This window comes from Solanum pennellii, chromosome 7 (genome assembly GCF_001406875.1).
Source record: "Solanum pennellii chromosome 7, SPENNV200".
Lineage (NCBI taxonomy): Eukaryota > Viridiplantae > Streptophyta > Magnoliopsida > Solanales > Solanaceae > Solanum > Solanum pennellii.
This window is the reverse complement of record NC_028643.1, coordinates 43,201,036-43,224,687: the sequence shown is the minus strand read 5'-3', so window position 1 is coordinate 43,224,687 and position 23,652 is coordinate 43,201,036. Positions and strand designations below refer to the sequence as shown.

Below are 23,652 nucleotides of genomic sequence, written 5' to 3'. Positions count from 1 at the left end.
TAGAATCTCAATTGTCTAAATATTAGACTAACAATATGACTATGTAATATACTTCTATCATAGTTATATTATAGGGTAAAATACTTAAGTATACAATTTAGTAGCTTTAATTACACGAATATAGCAATATTTTTTTTTCAATTGAATGGCAATATTTTTTTTTCAAAACTGGAATTTTTATTAAAAATAAAAAAACGTTTACCAAGTCATCCACAATTCTCCATATCCCTTAAATTTCTCCAATTATTAAACCTTTCCTGATTTACTCTAATTTGTTATATATCATATCACATAAAGAAAGGTTTCCTTCAAATAAAACTTCTCTTCCAAACTAAGATCAATGATCAAATATGTAGAACAATATTTTTTCAATTTAATTCATCTCAGCGAGCATTGGAACTCATCGGGTAACCTTTTATATAGTAATTCCTTTGGATTTGTCAAATTTGGTGAAATATACATTCATAAGATTTTGGTTAATGTTCTCGTGCACTATAAAAGGTTTAATTATTAAATAGATATTAAGATTTAGCAATTGTTTGTGGAATGTTATTAGGATTTTCACATAATCTTTGTGTTGGTTCTTTTTGGTATTTATTCATTGTTTTATACTAACGATTTTGTTGTAATACAACAACATCATATGATTTTGGTTGTAATCTGATGAATCGGATAAGTTTTTGTTTTTTAAAAAAAAGGTTAAATTGATTAAAGCGCCAAGTTAATGTAAAATCATTATTTAAGTGATTTAATTGGTATGTTGCATGTCGAATGTTAACAAAGTTTATCAATAGTTTCATTTGGTATGTGATATGGTGTACACATACCAACTTCAACTTAAATTTAATATACATATTTTTGTGTATTTAGTTGTATTATTTGGTATATGAAATACAATTTTCAATTTTATTTTTTTTTGTAAATCTTTTGGTGTATTTTATTGATCTGAATTGGTGTAGATAATAATTTGAAAATTGGTCATATGTGATCTGGTACATAATCTAGCATATTTGTTTCTATAAGTTGGTGGTAAATTAATACTCTGATCAATGTGTTGGTGTATTTTTTTTATTAAATGTTAGATTACTTTTCATACGTAGATCGGTGCAGCAGTACATTGTATGTTTTAACTGATTTTGTGAATTACCACAAATTGGTTAAGGTATGTGATGTGGTACTTAAGCTGGTATATTTGTTTCTAGTAAATGACACCAAAATAATACTCTGATGTATAATTTTGTGTATATATTGTTCTAAAATATAATATCATAATTTCAAAATATGTATGCTATGATGATTGGTGTTATAAATTATTTGGTGTAATTGATGTGAAAATTTAGGTGAAAAAATTGGTGAATATTTTGGAAGCGGTTATGTGACTACCAACTGCAAGAAAGCAACCAGACAGACCACCAAATAATGATCGTAAGAAGGGATTCAATGAAGAAAGATGCAAGAGAAGTAAAGTCACTTGTAGTAAATGTGGTACAACCAAGCATAACAAGAAAGTTTGCCCAAATTGCCGGATCAAGCTCAAGTATAGTATTTTTTATTTTTTTTACTTAAAACATTATGTAATTGGAACTTTTAGTTTTATGTTGGTAAGATGAATTATATGATAAAAAAAAATTCATGTTTGCGAGTTATTGATGTTAACTAATCTTTTTCTGTACAAATCTATTTATGTAAATGGTTATGAAATAATTGTAAATGTTAATAATAGAAAACTATGATTTCAATATTGGTGTAGTATTCAAAAGTTATTATCTATAATATGATATTTATGTAATTATCGTTGTAAGGTTGGTGTGTAATCATACTCTTACAAAACTATCAAAATTACAAAATCTAATGCATACTGCATGACCCTTTGAAGGTGGGTTGAATTTAAAGTAGGTCTGTTGAAAGAAATTGGATCAAAAAATTTAATTGATTTACGATTTGTATTCTTAAAGTATCTTAATCTTGCTTACATAAACCTTTTGATTCTTAGTTTATATGATCTCTAGTATTGTCCAGCATATATTGAACAGCTTTCACGTTTGAAAATTTCAAAGGTACAAGATAACAATGGTGAAATTCAGATGAACAACAACATATATTGAACAACTTTCACGTTTGAAAATTTTAAAGGTACAAGATAACAGTGAAAATTAAGATGAACAAAATTCAGAGAGAGTAAGAAGAAAGAAGAATGAAGAAGAAAAGGAAAGAGAGAAGTTTTTAGTTTTCAAAAGAATAAAACAGCTTTTGAAGTAATAATTTCTTGGAAAACTGAAGAGGTGGAAAGATTAAAAAATATCTTTAAAACTTAGTAATAACCATTAATTAGTGAGATAAATTTAATACATGATAATCGTCCCCTAAAAATAGGTACAGAATATCCAAAATATGATATACTAAAATAAAAAAATAGATAATGTTTAAAAATAAATATTAATTAAATATGTCATGTTTGTAATTTAAAAACTTCATTTGTAATTAAATATAAGTATGTGTATATATTGTTAATTAACGTCTTGAGTAGTATATTTTTATAGTTTTTACTATATGAGTTTATATGTACAGAACTAATAGTAAATTAATTTATTTCTTCCAGGAACTTTTGAATATTGACCATCTTTCGTCACCAATGTGCTTAATCAATCAAATAATTTTTTTTTAGAAGCTTCAATTAATAATGTACTATAGTATTTGCATCTGGAGAAAGTGTTCTCATAATGATAGTGTTAATTAATAGCCGTCATCATTGGCAAAATTGGGGAGACTTTTCTTTTAGCATGTTTTGATCAATTTTTTTTTAAAAAAAACAATTCTTAAAGTGCTCTTTAAAGAAAATATATTTTTAGGCATAATTTATAAATATATTTTTTAATTTGATCTTGTTTCACGTTTTTATTCTTCAATTTCAAAAGTGTACAAGCAGACATTTAAACTTATATAAAGTTAAATAAGTAGAAGCATGAGTTCTACATGACATAATCTACAAAGCATACCACATAGAATGTAAATTATCATGTAAAACGCCGCATATAACGTGTGTGTCTATTTCTTTAACTTTACACAAGTTCGACTATTATTTATATACACCTGAAATTAAATGATATAAATGTGAGCCGAGAGCAAATTATATGACATATTTATGTATTATGCCTATCTTTCATTAGAAGTAATTTGTGTTTGATCAATATATTTGTAAATTACGTTTGAGCAGTAGATATTGAGTGACCATAATTTTAAAGGTAGTTTGATGTATATTTCTTACATCTCTATGTTCTAGTGTTACTTATATACACCTGAAATTAGATAATATAAATGTGAGTCGAGAGCAAATTATATAACATAATTATGTATTATGTCTATCTTTCATTAGAAATAGTTTGTGTTTGATCAATATATTTGAAAATCATGCTTGAGCTGTAGATATTGATAGATAATAATTTTAAAGATAGTTTGATGCAATTTTTTTTAAAAAAAATGGGAATTTTTCTTACATCTCTATTTTCACTAAAATTTGCTCCTTCCTTGGTTTCATGAAGCTAGCCGTAACGACATAACTTTTTTTTAGATGGAAGATTTTGTGAATGAATTCAATTAGATATCTTTGGGTATTAGGAATCAAGATGACGAAAGATTAAAATTAAATTGTGTCAGAGGTTATAAAAAGACAGATTACAACAAATTGACTCATGAAAATAACTGGAAGTAGGAATATCCTTTCACGACTTATTCGTGCTATAAGAGAATGGTCCGACTAGTTAGGTTGTCTAACACATTATTTATTACTATAAAAAGAATCATATCGAATTAACAATATCTTTATCCTTTTTTAAACTTTTGGAAAACTTTTTTTTCTACTCTGCATATATAATTATTTTTTCTCAAAAAACTTGATCATATATACCTTACTTTTAAAAATAAGTGTTTTTAGTCTTTCAAAAACTTGACCATACACCTTATGTTAAAAAATAAGCATTCTTGGTTCCTAAAAACTTAATCATACCCCTAATATTTAAAAAATAAATCTTTTTAACCTCTTAAAAAGTTGACCAAATAGGCTACTAATGAGAGCAATCTTATTAGTTGCATAAGTAACAACACATTTTCTAATTTAAATCGATATCTATATGATGTAAAGGAATTAATATATTTTTTTCTTAGAAGCGGATGATCATTCCAATATAAGGTACGATATACTCACAATAATATAAAAAGTACGAAGATTCACGTAAATTATTTGCTAAAATTTAAACTGCATCTTTTTTTGTGTATTCTCTTATTATATAAGAGGGAGTTGTTTGCACAAAGCAAGCTCCTCCCCGTCAACATGCCTACTTGGGCATAGGGGTAGTTTTGATATTTTATAATTATTTTGCTACTAACCTGTTGTACTTTGTGCTGCTGAAATTGTGCTTTTCCCAAATTAGACAAAACAGCCGACTACTATTTTGTTCCTCTATACACTTTATCTTGAGAGTATGGGGCCTACTTCACAGGCGTTTAATTTTAAAGAGGCTGCTGACATGCATCATTACATAGAAGATCTAAAGTAATTTATATTTATATTAGCATTAACTAATTATTATATGCAAAAATCTTAATTATAGGATAAAATTTATCCACGGTAATAAAATAAAATTTAAAAAGCCCCCAAAAGTGAGAAAAAAATCATTCTATCACGATAATTTCCACAATGTTATTGGAAATTTAATAAAGAAATATTCTTCAAAAGTATTTTCTATAAAAACAATAAATGAAATGTAAAAGACTAGCATAATGAAATATTTTGAAGTGCAATCATATTTAAATCATTCTGTTTTTTTAGAATGAGTAGTATATGATATACTTAAATAATATTTAATTTAAAATAAAGAAAATATTTTTATACTGATAAATTATAAAGAATTAAATTTAAATGTATTTTTTTATTAATACCTCAAAATAACTAAGTTCATACTTAAAAGGACTACTTGATTAAAAAACAAACTATATATAGAAATTTTAATTTAAAAATTAGTGTAGCAATGCAACAATACAAAATATTTCACTTAACTGACATAATTTATGAGAAAAATAACCAAAATGTTATATGAATTAACAATGATATAATTTTTAATATTGTACTCAATTTTTTTTAAAAAAAAGAGGATAGTGTCCACTCACATAAGATTTTAGAGAAAGAAGAGCGAGATGATTTACTACTATTACAAATATTTATAATTAATTTAAAAAATTTTAAAATATTTAATCAAAATTACTTTAGAATTATTAAAAATTTAATAATATTTATTTTACAGCTAAAAAATTATTATAAATATATATTGGTGCACGGGCTCTTCGTCACTAGTATATGTATTATTCGACACTTATTTAACAATATTGATAATAAAGTTATGGACTATATGATTAGATATACATGTGTAATATATTTGTTGAGAAATTAATAATTAAGTAAATACATGAAAAGGTCACTTGATTCAATATCTAAAATGTATATAATAATTTTAATATTATATTCTTTTTCTCTTATTTTAATTTTATATAAATAATATAAATTTTTTATAGAGAAAACACATAAAAATCCTTTTAAACTTGACAACACAACTTACTTTGTTATTTAAATTATACGGGCGTTTAAATACCCTCTCAACATTTTTTAAATGATTTAGACCCCTCCTAAGGAATGATGTGGCATAGAGAGTGAGTGTACTCTACTAAACCTGGGTGAAAAAAGAGAAACAAAAACTATTTTTTTTAAGTTGATATTTTTTATTGGCCAATATATTTTAAATAGTTTTTCTTGATATATTAACTTTATAAAAGTATGTAAATTTTCTTATTTAGAGGTAAATAAAATTAGTGGGTCCTCTTTTTAATTTCTTTAATTTTTTTTCATTTTGTTGTCTTCCTCAATACATCTCTTTCTTCATTGAAACACCTCCTCCTCCAACTTCATCCCCACCTCTATCCACTATTTTCATTTCACTAATTCTTTAATAATCCCTCAAATTTAATACTAGTTTCATTTTATTACAGCAACTTCACTATATACTATTGATATCAATTTCGCGAATGTAAACTTTCTTGAATTTTGAGTGATCCATTTCAATTTTTAGATCCATTTAAACATTTCTCATAGAATTTATACTTTTTAAATCAACTTTCTTATGCAATCTTCATTTCTTATTTGAGTTATCAAGAAAAAATTATCTCTCAAAAAAATTCATTCTCCAAAAAAATAAATTCGCGATGAGGGTTCGAAGAAGATAATGTGAATATTATAGTGAATTTTCTTCTAAAAGATATTTGAAAAAAAAGAGTTGGATAGTGAAGAAGAAGAAGAAAAGAACGTAATAAAGGTTGAGATATGGTGAACAACAATGAAGAATAAAGGGGGGAGGGGGGATATGTATTTATAAATTAATTAATTGATATAATTATTTTTAAAAAGTATTTAAGAAAAAATAGTGAATAAGTAAAAAAGATATAAAAATTAATGAAGTTGTGCCTACATGGTTATGATGTGGCGCTTATGTGGCTATGATGTAGTGGATGAGTGTGGTGTTATAGTCTCATGGTGGAAAAAAATCATTTCAAAGATGTTAATGAGATATTTAAACGCTCATATAGTTTAAGTTCTAAAGTAAGTTGTGTTGCCAAAGACTTAATGTATTTCTCTCTTTTTTATAATTGATAAGGACCAAAATTACCCTCTAACTATTCGAAATATCTCATATATACCCGTTAATTATGTTTGGGATCAAAACTACCCTTATCGTCTATGTTTTGGATCAGAAATACCCTTAAAACGTTATCTTTGCTAATAGAGCTGACATGACAATCCACCTAGACAGTCTAACATAAATACCTTCATATCAATAATGTTGTTCTTCCTTCTTTACCCCTATCACAAAAAGAAAATCAAATATAATTCTTTCATTGTTCTTGTTTGAGTTGTTGTTCGTATTTTGAAACTCCAATTTCAAAGTGCGCTGAAGTTTGTTTGCAGTTGTAATTGCGTGTTGAATGATCAAATTCATCGTTTGGAATTTAGGGTCATAGATTTAAAAATTTTATTTTTAGATTCAAGCTTTTAAGGACTCTTTCATATAGTTTTTTGGGATTTCAACTCAAATCTTCAACGTCAATCTTCAAACAAAAAAATAGTTGTTAAATGTCAATTTCTAGCCTCATTTGCAATATCCAAGCAATTTTTAGTAACGTTAAGTTAAGTCTCTTCAAATTTTGCACTTAAAAAATTTCAACAAAAGCTAGAAATTTTCCACCAACAAGCTTTAAAATGAGTAGTCATTTTTTGAGCTTCAATACAAAATAATGGCTTCACATCTTTTAACCTTGAGAACTGAACTTTCAGCCTCGAATTTGATGATATTAAAATTCAAGCAATGAACTCGATCATTCAACAAACAATTACTATCTCAAACGAACTTCAATGCACTTCAAAATTGAAATTTCAAAGTCTGAACGATAACTCAAACTAGAAAAATGAAAGAACTATTTTTTATTCTTTTTAAAAAGAAATTATAATAGAATTGAATTAGGAAGAACAACATTATTGAGAATAAGGGATTTTGCCAGGGTGAATTGACACTTTAAGAGTATTTGTGGTTATTAAGGATAGTTTTGCATAAAAGGTATAAATGAGTTATTTCAAACAATTCAAGGATAATTTTGATCTTTTTTTATTTTTATAAAGAGGTTTGAATTAAATGACTCTTTATACCCTGTAGTTCAATTCCATGCTTGTAAGCCCGATTATTTTTTACTTATACATATAATAAAACAGTTGAATATTTTTAAAGAAATTTGTCACGCAATATCTATAACAGTACTAGGGAGTAATTGTCTGTGCAAGCACGGGCCTAAAATAGTGTAAGCTAATATTGTTTTATCTAATTTGATTTATTCTGATACAAAATTGCTGAAAACACTTGGATACATGTAAACATCAGATCAAATGATCATCACATGCTAACTGCAGAATACTGTTGACATGAAATTATAGAAACATGCTCACATAAATATTTTTACTTAAAACATAATAGATTTTTTCACACCCAATCAACACAAGGGTACATCAATTTGATGAGGAACAATTTACATCTTCCAAAAGCAGTCATTGCAAGAAAAAAATATTGTCACACCGATGAGCACTGTTCTGTTTAGAATGAAAAATGTACCCAACACTTTGTTGCCCTTCTTCATGCAATTTTGTCTTTTAACATTTGTAAAAAAAAATCATAAATAGCCATTCAAAAGCAAGAAAGTAGAATAATAGAAGCAAAGTAGAATAGACGAACAAAACAACAGATCTATTTGGTCTAAATACTCATGAAATGAAAATATTAGTGTCAGGTGACAAATCATAATGACACTTTTTTCCAGCATAGTAAAGGGGATAAAGTAGTTCAATGATATGTTGCAGTTTTCATGAGCATTTCTAAGTTTTTTCTATGCTTCCACAGAATCAGTTGACAGATCATTTCTCTAAGCACCAATCCTGCTTTACAATTTATTTGAGATTTCACTTATTCTATTATCTCTAAGCGCCAGTCATCTCTCATTATTTACATGAGATTTCACTTATTTATGTCATTTTAAGCTTTAGATAGTTAGTCTTCCTGCAACATTTTCTTGGTTTATAGTTTTGTTAACGCTTACTACTCGATTATGCTTCCTACTCTATTTTCTATATAATATATAAGATCTTTCTTGTCTTTTTTCCCCTCATCCAACGACGGATTAGCTTTGTCTTTCAGTAAGTCGTCTTCCTCAATAAGAGCAGTACTGTGCTTAAGGAGAAATTTCACTTATACCAATAAAATCAAATAAACATAGTATTTCAAAATGCATAAACAATGTTGAATCGTGCTAAAAAGTCTAAAATATAATCGAAGTGTCATATAGTCAAACTTTTCTAGTGCACTTTTCTAGCTTAGTTTAGGCAAAAGTAAATACATAACGCAGTACAGTTTGGTGCTATAGCAGTAAGATTGAAGAAAGAAATCACGCCACGATAAATTTGAAATAGTAAATATTTTGCATTCAAGTACATCAACTTACATAGAAAAATATAAAAGAATGAAACTTGAATGTTTGAAAGTGTGAGTTGCCAGTGTTACGTTAGGTAATCCAAAAAGACAATAATTTGTCACCTACTCTGAAATGGGGATCATGTACTACAACTCTTGAACCCAAGATCAAATTCAGCGATGAGACTTGGTCATCTTAAATATCGGACAAATTTCTTTTTGAGCTTTATATGTGTATCTTCTTGGCAATCAAAGTTTAAGAAAATTTACTTTAATATCGAGTAGTAGAACTCCAAGCAATATCATTCGAAAGTTTGGAACTAAAGTAACTAAGATTATAAAGGCATTTTTAATGATGTGCAGATCAAGGTGCTTGCATTAAAGTTTCAACATACAGAAGTTTAAAGCTTTACTAATATTTAAAAAGAAGAAGTTCAGGACTTTGAAGTAACAAGGTTACAGAAGCAGTACAAAATGGCAAATAAAGCCAAAATAAACTATGATGTATTAAAGAACTAATACCAACCACCAAGTTTTATTACATGAACTTTTTTCTTTTGGAATTGCTCCTGGGTTCCGTCAAATATTCTAATTAAGAAGATAGGCAAAGGAAATCATTTCATCCAAAGTTCAACTCACCTTATTTTGTGGTAGAGATTTTATGATTGCCATTGGAGATGTACCTACTTGTGCGATAAATTATCTCTTGTGAGGCAGGTTATGAATGTGCGCACACGAGTATAATACGTTATATTTTAATCAACTAAATCACAATATAAAAAAGTTATATCTAATATATCTTTTAAATCTTTCTTCAGTGGAGCATTCTTGAACTCCCAAGGAGAAAACAACATAATTCTTATCATAGAGAATTCATCCACAACATATTCAAAGAGTCTGGGCTGTATGATTAAAAACTAAAAGAGATCCTTTTCATCAAGGAAAAACTCATTTATTTAATAGTAAAAGATCCCCTGTTAGTTAGCTAGCCAAATCTCAGTTGTTCGTCGAGAAAATTGAAGAGTATCTACCTGCTCCTTTGTTATGATCCCACTTAAATACTTTTCCGACTTCAAGTCGAGAGCAAAGTTCAAACTCTCGTGATATGCACATAAATCACTATAATTTTACTATTGATTCCCCAACCCGTAAATGAATATTACTTAAACATTACCAATAATTTGAATTCTAAATCTTAGTCTAGTAGTATTTATATATCAAACTATTGTTTAGTGCCTATGTGTAAGTTTCATTATCAAAGACACTTTGATTCTTTCATAGCAATACACCACCAAAAACTTCTGCACATTCACCCGACACCAAAAAATAAAATGAAGGCATGAAAGAATTTAAAAAATTTTAGAAAAAAACACACCTATCAATTCGCAAAAAAAAATCGGATAATACAAGAACAACTAATATTTCTCTAAACGATGAGCCCTGTTCACACAACACAGATTTGGGAAATTATAAGTAAAAAAAATTATGAATGAGTAAAACTTAAAAATATGAAAAAGTAAAGAGTAGCATGATTTTTTTGAGCAACTCGTAACCAGTCATTTCAGACATATAATAATGATAATTTGTGTAATTAACAAATCCACCTTCAAACCGTAAAATCAACCATAAAGAAATGAACTTGAACAAAAAGATAATCAAATCTTCAATCTAAAATTGAAGAGAGGTTTTGTGTCCATACAATTCAAGAAATTGCAAAGCTCTCCAATCACTATACACTGAGATTACTGCACAAGTGAAATACACAAATAATATTTAGATTATGATTAATAAATAGCAAAACACAATCGACAACAACAACATAAACAGAGAAAGAGGTAAAGGTAACTTACAAACATTGTACATTTATAATACTATCCTAACAACCTAGATTAATCCATCAGATTAACAAAGAAGTATACTTGCGAGAGTCCAAAACAAAGTCGACAAATTGACAAGACGATAACACAACCAAAGAAGAGGTAAAGGTCTCTCATGGATATGTTTGTCTTTTCTTTTAGAAAGATTTCCACCGGAGAAAAAAAGGAGAGGAGATGCATATGAGTTATTCAAGCATTAGGGTCATGGAAGAGCACAAAGCTTTAGAGCTGCAACAGTTGTGTGCTACGTGTTATTTGCTTGGGTGCAGTAATAAACACCTAGTAGCTTAATACATATCAACTTGATTGATTTAAATGACTCAAATGCCCTTATTTTTTAATTTATTGACACTAAACAGACATGTTGAAATAGAGCTCTATATTTCAATTTCAACATATGATATTATTGTGTAACCATGTGAATTTACGAAAGCTTAGACAAAAAGGCAATAGAAATATTCGGTTTCAACACTGAAATGGAAATATGAGTGTCAAACAACAAATAGTAACCACACTCTTTTCCTACATAACAATAAGGGAATAAAGCAGTCTAATAACATGTCATAGTTTCCATGGGCATTTCAAGTTTTTCCTGTGTTTCCACAAAATCAGTTTGACAAATATTTTCGCTAAGTAGTGGCCCTGTGTCAGTATTTATATGAGATATCATTTATTCGATGATCTCTAAGCGCTAGCCCTCCCATGCTATTTACAGGAAATTTCACTTATGAATTTCAAAAGCTTTGGAAGTAATCACCCCTCTCCCCAAATCACACGGAGATAGAGAGAACAGAACTCCAGAGTGGAATCAAATCAATCAATAGCCAAATTTAACTAAAAAGAGACCTTACATTCAACTTTCTCTAAATTCCACAAAGCAAATTAACAACATTCAACCCAAACAGTGACTTACACTATAACAGAAATTATGCCTATAAAACAAAGAAGAATAAATCGTAGATTTAGAAGGATAACAAGTCCTCCACGTCAAAACTCACAAGTAACAATATTCCAACTAACACTATCAAATATAGCAAGAGAAAAGATTTAACTGAAAAGAGCAAAACCCTACTACTTTACCTGCCTTAAATTTGAGAGAGACTACTGTAAATTAAAAAACTTGACTTTTCAAGGGAGGTGCTAACTACTACTCAAATCGCTTTACCAGATGTGAGAGAGCACAATGTGTTCAACTGCATCCTCGAAATCAACTACGAAAACGTCAATGAAATAAGGGGAAGAAACTCCAAGCCAAACCCACAAGAACCCAGAAAATTGATTCCGATGAAAACCCCATACATGAACGGAGGAAGTTCAAAAGAATTCTGATAAAGAATATAAATCAAACTATTGTTTAGTGCCTATGTGTAAGTTCCATTATCAAAGACACTTTGATTCTTTCATAGCAATACACCACCAAAAACTTTTGCACATTCACCCGACACCAAAAAATAAAATGTTCACACAACACAGATTTGGGAAATTATAAGTAAAAAAAATTATGAATGAGTGAAGCTTAAAAATATGAAAAAGTAAAGAGTAGCGTGATTTTTTTGAGCAATTCATTACCAGTCATTTCAGACATATAATAATGATAATTTGTGTAATTATCAGATCCACCTTCAGATCGTAAAATCAACCATAAAAAATGAACTTGAACAAAAAGATAATCAAATCTTCAATCTAAAATTGAAAAGAGGTTTCGTGTCCATACAATTCAAGAAATTGCAAAGCGCTCCAATCACTATACACTGAGATTACTGCACAAGTGAAATACACAAAGAATATTTAGATTCTGATTAATAAATAGCAAAACATAATCGACAACAACAACATAAACAGAGAAAGAGGTAAAGGTCACTTACAAACATTGTACATTTATAATACTATCCTAACAACCTAGATTATTCCATCAGATTAACAAAGAAGTATACTTGCGAGAGTCCAAAACAAAGTCGACAAATTGACAAGACGATAACACAACCAAAGAAGAGGTAAAGGTCTCTCATGGATATGTTTGTCTTTTCTTTTAGAAAGCTTTCCACCGGAGAAAAAAAGGGAAGGAGATGCATATGAGTTATTCAAGCATTAGGGTCATGGAAGAGCAGAAAGCTTTAGAGCTGCAAAAAAGTTGTGTGCTACGTGTCATATGCTTGGGTGCAATAATAGACACCTAGTAGCTTAATACATATCAATTTCATTGATTTAAATGACTCAAATGCGCTTATTTTTAATTTATTGACACTAAATAGACATGTTGAAATAGAGCTTTTCTACTATAGTAGAATTAGAGTTTGACAATTGTATAAAGTTTGGGTTATTTAAATTGTCAATTCTACGAGATGTTGGGAATCCCTTGTACCACATAGTATGTAGATTTTGAAGAAGAGTATAAATAAGACAATGGAATTTTCATAATTTCATTTTTTTTTATCATAAATAATCGCCAACAAGAATTTGGTTCTTTTTACGTACTTGATATCAATAAATCTGCGAATCTAGAAATTTATTTTGGCAAATTGAACCTTCTCGAACTGTTTCTTTTTAAGAACCAAAAAGATTTGTGCCAAAATAACAGATGACAAGAAGAACAAAAGTCCTTGGACACGTAATGGATCTTGAAGTACTATTTCTGCATCTGCCCGACCAAATCCACCAAGAGTGGTTGGACATCTATGGTAATTAATGGTACTTATCAAATATTATTATTTGAACAACAATAATAAAAAGGACAAAAGTATAATAAGTATGGAGAAATTTAAGAAAAGAAAGGGGAAAAGAAGGTGGAGATAGCAAGTAGGAAGTGAAAGAGGGGGAAGTGGAACAAGTGTCAAAGAGAGTTGGAGTTGGGGAGACAGCTCTCTCCCTCTTCTTTCTTTGGAAACTGATGGAATCAATCAGAAAACAAGCTACAAAGCTCAGAGAACAAGTAGCCAAACAACAACAGGTAACCTTTCTCTCTCTAATGAACCCTAATTATATTCTTAATTTTTCTGCAAATAATAATAATAATAATAATAATAAATATTGTATTTGGAGTAGAGTCTTCCAGATTTTGTGTAGTTTATACATGATTTTAAGAGAAATCAGTTTGATGAATTTGTGGGTCAGAGGGAGGAGTATGTTCTTCAAGCTGCTCTTGTGACTAGTTAGTTTTGGCTGAATAATGTACCGCAAAAACCCTTGCTTTATACTTTTAATAATAGGTGAAAGAATGACACGCTTTCTCTATTTAGTAGTAGTAATTTAACTTTAAAATGTTAATGAAATGATATCTAGCATTTGAAATCACAAGTTTCAACCATCTTTCTGTCAAACTAATTCATATAAATTAGGACGGAGTATGGTTTTTGCTGTTTCTGGAGACTCAATATATTGAATCAAAAGATTTTAGACTATGTGTCTTTGTTTGGTTCTTTGCTAGGCTGTCTTCAAACAATTCTCTAGTGGACTAGGTGGACCAGATAATAGTGTTACTGATGAAGTAGAGTTGCAGCAGCATCAAAAACTTGAGAAGCTGTACATTTCTACTCGTGCCGGCAAGGTTTGACAACACTCCCCACCCCATTTTACAATCTCTCTTTTTTTTCTTTTTTTTTTTTATGTCACCTCGTTATACTGTTTTATCACTAGCATTTCCAAAGAGATATCATCCGAGGTGTTGAAGGCTACATCATCACTGCCTCAAAGCAAATTGAAATTGGTCAGTCCCTCTAGTTACTTCTTGCATATATATCTGTAATTTCTAAGGCTTATTATGTTTCACTGATGTCATAAATTCGTTATAGGTACTAGGTTGTCAGAGGATAGCCGAAAATATGGGGCTGAAAACAAATGTACAAGTGGTAGTACGTTATCTAAAGCAGCATTAAGTTACAGTAGGGCTCAAGGTGAAATTGAGAAGGAACGTGAGGATCTACTAAAGGCCCTCGGGACGCAGGTTTGGGATAAAATTTCTCACCCTAAACTTAGTTGATCCTTCTTCATTATCATCAAATTTTGTTTTCTGTGCAAAGGAATAGGAGGTGTTAGTTGAGGCTAAACTGGGGGAAAAAATAAGAAAAACAAAGTGAGGTTATATGGTAGTGGACTGTGATTTGAAATTTACTTTATTAAATTGTGGAGTCAAAGGTATTTTGAGTTGTTGATATCGATGTTGCTTAGACTCTTCAAAAATGTCACTGGGTGCGTGTTAGACTCGGCAAAAGTAGTGCATTTTTGGAGAATCCACATGGGTGCAATTGCAATTTTGGAGAGTCCGAGCAACATAGGTTGATATTATGCGTTAAATTTATTCAGTTCATATCTTCTATTTTCCTTCCTTTGTATTAGAAGTAATGTAAGATAGTTAAGAATAGACTATGTCATAGCATTCAGTTAATCTGCTATCATTGCTTCCTGATCTCCAATTTCCTTTCTGATGCAACACATGTCAATGTCAATCTTTACTGTTACTTGTAAACCTATACTGTATTTTTTTACTATGAAAATTAAGTTGGATGTCATAAGTAAGCGCAATATTGAAGACATTTTCAGCAGTTATATTCAGCCACCCGTGCCTGAAAAACTGCAGTACATATGTCTGACGATCACCAACTGAACTTGCTCAATTTGCTTGGGATATCTTAAACTCAAATATAAAGGTCAAAACATTATCCCGATAAATTTAATCGAGTAGGTCTAGTTTATGGTTGCTGAGATCTATGCTAACTTTTATAGACAGTCTTTTATTTTTTTCATCCTTTTCTGTTTTCTTGATATAACAATGGCCCAATTGTTGTTATAATTAACTTTTAGTTGTCATAATAACGACATAGCTGTTTCATTGTAACCCACATTTCATTTTCTAGACTTCCTTGACTTGATATCTGAATGAGATGAGTTAATATCATAAGCTAGAAATTAGAATTCACTTGTTACCAAGCGAGCAGTGGCACAAAGAACTTTTAAATAAGTTGACTTAGATCTCTCTATATAATTCAATTCATTCATGAAATGGTAAGCGAAGTATGGACATTCTCTTGAATTCTTGATTAAAAGTTTCAAACTTCAGGTTGCTGAGCCTTTAAGAGCAATGGTTGTGGGAGCTCCACTTGAAGATGCTCGACATCTCGCTCAACGTTATGATAGAGTGAGACAGGAAGCTGAAGCTCAGGTAACATTGAAGAAGGGAAATGTGTTCATTTGAAGTCCTTTCTCTGTTATCACCGATTTTTCTCTTCCTTGCTAATCATTCCTGTCAGTATACTGTTTTTTGTTTTTAAAATATAACTGATTTTTGGGACTGAGGTGTGGTGCACTGGTTGATTGATTGACTAAACTACTGCTGATAGTCATTTATTCTTTGTATATATCCCAAACTTCTTCGGGACAAGTCAGGCTATAGAAGTTTCCAGACGCCAGGCTAAAGTGAGGGAATCCAATGGTAATCCGGAAAGTGTATCGAAGATGGAAGCTGCTGAAGCAAAACTTAAGGACCTAAAGTCAAACGTGGCTACCTTGGGCAAAGAAGCTTCTACTTCTATGGCTGCTGTTGAAGCTCAACAACAGAGGTTAACACTCCAACGACTCATAGCCATGGTAGTAGTCTGTTTCTCCTTTCTACTGTAGTTCAAAGTTTTTAATGTTTTTTTCATCTTTATCACTCAGAAATCTCCATGTGAACCCCTTCATTTATTTCTTATTCAAGGTTGAGGCACAGCGCCATTATCATGAGCGAGTTTTACAGATACTTGATCAGCTTGAGGCAGAGGTACACTCTTCCTCTTATCAATTTTTTTGTTGCTTGATGTGAAGCATAGGTATCTTACTAGTCTTCGAGTGCATAGATGATGTCGGAGCGTCAAAGAATTGAAGCATCTCCTAGTTCAGCCACAGATAATACGATGCCTCCTCCCCCATCTTATACTGATGTTAATGGTGGCCTTCATTTTAAGTCATATGATGGATCCATAGATGGGACAACGTATTACTTGGCAGAGGTAATGATTATATTGCCTCTCGCTTTTCTTAAGATGAATCATGATGGATTAGTCTCTTTGAGCTTTTATGTTATAGCTTTTTATTTTGTTCGTGCATCTCTTCCTGCAGGTCGTACACCCATATGAAGCTGAGTCAGATGTAGAGCTCACATTATTGATTGGTGACTATGTAGTTGTTAGAAAAGTAAGGTTTATCTCTTCGTCTGTAGTTATATATTATTTTTCTTCCTGATGCCTTCTTGTCACAGTAGTACACTGAGAATGCCGTACCCCGCAAACATTCCAATCCCTCCCCATGAGTATCTGGTTGACAATACATCATTAGATACTACATTCTGAGAAGATGATCACCTTTTGAGACCATGATGCATGTTAGTATCTAGTGATGTACTGTCAACTAGATAGAATCGGACGCAAGAGTCCCCACAACTTAGGCAGCATGCTTTCTTTCAACTGGTAATAATAGTAATCATGGTAGTCTAGCGCTAGCATATAGCTTCGAGTACCCATTTCATTCTTGGAGGATTCATTTATAATGTATTTTAGAGGTTTGGTATTTTTATGCAATGATAATTTTGTAACTCTCTTCATTATGTCGTAGCGAGTGTATTCTGAAGGGATGCACATTGATCAGAGATTTGCCTTTTTCTAAATTCTGTTCCTTGTCCATATATTTAGTTGACATTGGTTCATATGTTTGTCCAAAGGTGTCAAACAATGGTTGGGCTGAAGGTGAGTGCAAGGGAAAAGGAGGTTGGTTCCCATTTGGGTATGTAGAAAGACGAGAACGCATTCTTGCAACCAAGGTAGCTGAAGTTTTCTAGACATTGCCATGTATGTTGACTGCAACTTCGGCATTATGACTGTAGTTCCATGCATAGTTTTGTGCATCTGACTGTTATGGTATAATCAGACTCTTGCTGTAAAGGATGATTGCTTTGGCTTTCTTGTCTTCTTTCAATTTGACCGTGCAGAATGGGGATCTCAATTTTTTTGTTTTGATAATCTTAGGGAGACGTGAAGATATCACTAATTATATTGTCTTTGTTAAGAATTGAATGTTGGTCCCCCATGGTATTCTTTTCCAAATCATTGAACACTAGGTCGTGCTCTTGGTTGTAGATGATAAATTCTCTGGCAAGCATGAAAGCCTTTTTATATTTCAAACAGAATTGTCAAAACTGGTTTGAACCTTAAAATATGTAATGAAAGCTTTAAAGATATCATGAAAATGTTTGAGGAAAGATCCATAACTTTATTTATCTATATAAGTGGATGATAAACCACCATGAAAAAATTCACAAGGCTTTATAGGATTTTGGAAATTGAAACCACCAACAAGGTGTTGGGAAAGCGCGGACAAGCACAATAGTATATATAGTAAAAGTAATGGAAATAAAATGGGAAAATAATGACACCAAGAATTTTACGTGGAAACCCTTCTAAATAAGGAAAAAATCACGGGCCAAGAGGAGCAACTGATATCACTACAGTAAGGAATTTTACACTGTGTAGTCACGAATACAATATTCAAAGTGACTGTTGCACACTCGTAAGGAACAACACTCTTTTGGTTTCCACCTTACTAAAATATCGCTCACACTATTTTTCTTCATAGACTATTTTCTTGTATAGTCTATGGAATAACTCACTTTGCTCTCAAAATGATTTTTTCTCTCTAACTTGGTGTGTTCTACAAATGAGCAAGAATGCTATATTTATAGAAGGATAAAACCATGCCTATGTCACTAATGACATATGTAAATATAGCAAAGTCAAAAATGTTTGCAAATCTTACCAATTTGCCAACCACCAAATCTTTTATTTTCAACTCCAATTACTATTTCTTTTTAACAGTTGCTTGTAGCAATTAAATAACTAAAGTTGACCAAAAATGGGATGAATTCAACAAATCTCCCCCTCCAGTCGCATTTACTGGAAGAAGGTATCTTCATCTTTTTTTAGAGAGAGCTCATACCCACAAGTTCTTTGCATACTCGAACTTGTCTTTAGGTATCGTCTTGATCAGCATATCTGCAGGATTTTTACTTGTGTAAATTTTTTTGACGTGAAATGATTTACTCTCCACTTCTTCACGAATCCAATGATATCTGACGTCAATCTGTTTTGTTCTTGCATGGTACATGAAGCTCTTACTCAAGTCTATTGCACTCTGGCTATCACAATAGACAATATACTCCATCTGATTCAAACCAAGCTCTTGAAGAAATCGCTTTAGCCATATCATCTCCTTGCCGGCTTCAGTAGGTGCAATATACTCAGCTTCAGTTCTAGATAGTGCAACACACTTCTGCAACTTCGACTGCCATGATATAACTCCCCCTGAAAAAGTAAACAAATATCCAGTGGTTGATTTTCTGTTATCAAGGTCACCTGCCATATCAGAATCTGTATAGCCTTTCAAGATTGGATTTGATGCTCCAAAACACAAGCATTCATCTAAGCTTCCTCTAAGATACCTATCCACTTCACAGCTTCTCAATGCTCTTTTTCCGGATTATAAAGAAATCTGCTGACAACGCCAACTGCATGAGCAATATCAGGTCTAGTGCACACCATTGCATACATTAGACTTCCGACGACGGAGGAATATGGAACATTGGCCATGTTCTCTTTTTTCTCCCTATCTATAGGACACATCTTCTTGCTCAACTTCATATGACCAGCAAGAGGTGTACATACAGGCTTAACATTCTTCATATTGAAGTGCTCCAGTACACGTTAAATGTACTTCTTCTGGGACAAATATATTTTCCTTCATCTCTGAGACGAGTAATTTTCATGTCCAAAATTTGGTTGGCATGACCCAAGTCTTTCATAGAAAAAGACTTAAATAATTTTTTTTCAGCTCGTCAATCTTGAAAGTATTCTTGGCCACAATCAACATATCATCCACATACAACAAGAGGATGATAAAATCATTGTTAGAAATTTTTTGTACAAATACACAATGATTTGAAGAAGTCTTCTTATAGCCTTGCTCCCCCATAATAGATTCAAACTTCTTATACCACTGTCTAGGAGCTTGCTTTAGGCCATAAAGTCTCTTTTTGAGTTTGCACATAAAATTTTCTTTACATTCTACTTTGAAGCCCTCAGGCTGTTCCATATAAATCTTCATCTAGGTCACCGTGAAGGAAAGTCGTCTTCACATTTATCTGATCAATCTCTAAATTAAGACTAGCAGCCAAACCAAAAACTGTGCGGATCGAGGACATTTTCACAACATGAGAAAATATTTCGTTAAAGTCAATACCGTTTCTTTGACCAATCCCTTAACAACCAATATAGCTTTGTACCTGGGCTTTAAGTTGTGTTCTTCAACTTTAACTTTGGACAATCACTTGTTCTTCAAAGCTCTCATGACTTTAGGCAATTTTATCAACTCATAAGTGTGGTTCTCATGCAGGGACTTCATCTCATCTTGCATGACTTCAATCCATTGATCCTTGTGCTCATCTTCCATGGCCTCCTCATAACATTCACGTTCTCCCCCGTCAGTGAGTAACACATATTCATTAGGTGAATAACGGGAGGAAGGAAATCACTGTCTTGTGGACCTCCGAAGCTGAATATTTGATTCGTCCACAACTTCATGAGCAACAGGATCATCAATAACAATATCATTGTTATTATTAACATCAACATGTTGACTCGATACATGATTCTGGGCATCACCATGATTATGAAGCCCAACAACATCATGCACGTGTGAGTAACGTCATCATGATGAACTATACCATCAAAATTTGAAGATTCTATCTTCTCCGCTTTGTCAATATCTTCAATTGTTTGATTTCTCCATGAAAATAATATCACAGCTTCTCACGAGTTTCTTTTCAATTGGATTATACATCCTGTAATCAAATTCATCAAGGCCATATCCAATGAAGATTCACTGCCTTGTCTTGGCATCTAACTTTGACCTCTCATCTTTTGGCACATGTACAAAAGCTTTGCAACCAAATACTCTCAAATAGTCATAGGAAACATCCTTTCCATACCAAACACTATTTGGTACATCACTTTGCAAAGCAACAACAGGAGATAGATTAATAACATGTGCAGCGGTCAATAAAGCCCCACTCCAAAATGAGTTTGGCAACTTTGCTTCAGAAAGCAAACATCTAACTCTTTCCATCAAGGTCTTGTTCATCCTCTCAGCCAAACCATTAAGCTGAGGAGTCTTGGGAGGAGTCTTCTGGTGTCTAATACCTTGATTCTTGCAATATTCGTCAAATGGTCCACAATATTCACAACCATTATCAGTACGAATATATTTCACTTTCTTTCCAATTTCTCTTTCAACTGAAGCCTGAAATTGCTTAAAGACACCTAACACTTGGTCTTTAGTCTTCAAGACATAGACCCAAAGTTTTCTCGAGCAATCATCAATGAAAGTGACAAAGTAGAGTGCACCACCCAATGTCTTTGTCTTCATTGGACCACATAAATCAGAGTGTACCAACTCAAGCAACTCTGTCTTTCTCGAAGGAGGGTAGGACTTAAAGGAAACTCTATTTTGTTTACCAGCCAAGCAGTGCTCACACTTTTCTAATTTAGCACTTTTGAAATTTGACAAAAACTTCTTCTTGGCTAGAACATTAAGTCCTTTCTCGCTGATGTGGCTAAGTCTCTTGTTCCATAACGTTGAAGAGCTATCACTCTCAACCGCATTCACCATATCAACACAAGCAGAGGCCGTAGTCCAGTATAGACCACGATGTTTGTTACCACGAGCCACAACCAAGGAACCCTTAATGAGCTTTCATTTTGTTTCATCACCGTTGATACTAACATATCCTTCATCATCTAAAACACCAACAGAAATCAGGTGCAAACAAACATCAGGAACATGTTTCACATTGTTCAAAACTAGTTGAGGTCCAACACTAGTTTTCAAATAGATTGTACCAGTACCAACACCCTAGAAATAGTCTCATTACCCATACTCAAAGTTCCAAAATCACTAGGAGTATAGGAAGAGAAAAAATCCTTCCTTGATGTCACGTGAGATGCGGCACCAGTGTCCACAACCCAGCTTGACTTATCACAAGCAATATTTATCATAGCCGCATTTATCATATCCACATCAAGGAAAGTAACAAGATCTTCGGTGGTAACGGTGGCTAGGCAATTTTCATTGCCATCTTCTTTAGTTTCCTTTTTGTTTTTGTTTTCCCTCTTCAACTTCCTAGAGAACTTCTTTGTGTGCCCTTTCATGCCACAATGATAGCACTTAATATCCTTAAGTCTGCCTCTGGATTTGCTCCTATTTTGTTCTCTATACTGAAAACCACGAGTTTTGTTTCTCCCCTGGGGCCAGTTATCAGGACATCCGACGAAGAAGAACCTTGAGTTATTCTTCTCATCTGTTCGTTCAAGACACTACTCTTGGCGGAATCCATAGAGATTACACCCTCCGGAGTAGAATTTGACAATGAAGTTCTAAATGTTTCCCAAGAGTCTAGTAGGGAACCAAGTAGAAGCAAACCTTGAATTTCTTCATCAAATTTGATTCCCATAGCAGATAATTGGTTCATGATCCCCTGAAAATTGTTCAGATGGTTTGTCATCGGAGAACCATCATGATACTTTAAACTCAACATCTGCTTTATTAAGAACATTTTGTTGTTTCCAGTCTTCTGAGCATACAAACTTTCAAGATGCTCCCAAAAGGTTCGAGCATGTGTCTCCCCAAAATATGGTTCAACACATTATCTTTGACCCATTGACTAATAAATCCACAAACCTGTCTGTGCAACAGATTCCACTCTTCATCTGTTTTATTATCATGCTTTACAGTGGTAAATACTGGTTTGTAAAAATTCTTAACATAAAGCAAATCTTCCATTTTCTCCTTCCAAATGGCATAATTAACACCATTTAAAGTAACCATCCTACTTGTGTTGGCTTCCATGTTTTTCCCCAAAAAATATTGTTATTGCAAATCAAAGTAAATCTTTTTTGATGTGGAAGTTCAGACTGTGCTGCAACCACAGAGCATACTCAGACAAAACCTTGGCTTTGATACCAGTTTGTTGGGAAAATGCGGACAAGCACAAAAGTATATATGGTAAAAGTAATGGAAATAAAATGGGAAAATAATGACACCAAGAATTTTACGTGGAAACCCTTCTAAATAAGGGAAAAACCACGGGCCAAGAGGAGAAACTGATATCACTATAGTAAGGAATTTTACACTGTGTAATCACGAATACAATATTCAAAGTGACTACTGCACACTCAAAAGGAACAACAGTCTTTTGGTTTCCACCTTACTAAAATATCGCTTACACTCTATTTTTCTTCATAGACTATTTTCTTGTATAGCCTATGGAATAACTCACTTTGTTCTCAAAATGTTTTTTTCTCTCTCACTTTGTGTGTTCTACAAATGAGCAAGAATGCTCTATTTATAGAAGGACAAAATCATGCCTATGTCACTAATGACATATGTAAATATAGCAAAGTAAAAAATGGTTTCAAATCTTACAAATTTGGCAACCACCAAATCTTTTATTTTCAACTCCAATTTATTATTCTTTTTTAACAATTGCTTGTGGCAATTGAATAAATAAGTTGACCAAAAAATGGAATGAATTCAACACAAGGTACATGACTATGACTATGAGTCTGTGAGGGGGAGTATCTTGAAGACCTTGACCTTGAAAGTATATGACTAATGGGAGTATATTGGATGCGTAGAAATGGATATGA

At 31.9% G+C, this 23,652-nt stretch overlaps 1 protein-coding gene and 1 long non-coding RNA gene across 2 annotated transcripts; both read left to right on the top strand.

Annotated features, from left to right (window-relative positions):
- The first annotated feature begins 296 nt into the window (after positions 1 to 296).
- On the top strand, positions 297 to 1,642 carry LOC114077887. Its single transcript, XR_003579244.1, has 2 exons — positions 297 to 407; positions 1,341 to 1,642. It is a non-coding gene; the product is annotated as an uncharacterized LOC114077887 (long non-coding RNA).
- A 12,028-nt stretch (positions 1,643 to 13,670) lies between these two features.
- Positions 13,671 to 17,983, top strand: LOC107024051 (SH3 domain-containing protein 2-like). Its single transcript, XM_015224932.2, has 10 exons — positions 13,671 to 13,877; positions 14,355 to 14,474; positions 14,564 to 14,633; positions 14,719 to 14,870; positions 15,984 to 16,085; positions 16,310 to 16,510; positions 16,620 to 16,682; positions 16,759 to 16,911; positions 17,021 to 17,095; positions 17,619 to 17,983. The coding sequence occupies exons 1-10, from the start codon at positions 13,818 to 13,820 to the stop codon at positions 17,733 to 17,735; spliced, it is 1,113 nt and encodes a 370-aa protein (XP_015080418.1). The 5' UTR covers positions 13,671 to 13,817; the 3' UTR covers positions 17,736 to 17,983.
- Positions 17,984 to 23,652: the final 5,669 nt, after the last annotated feature.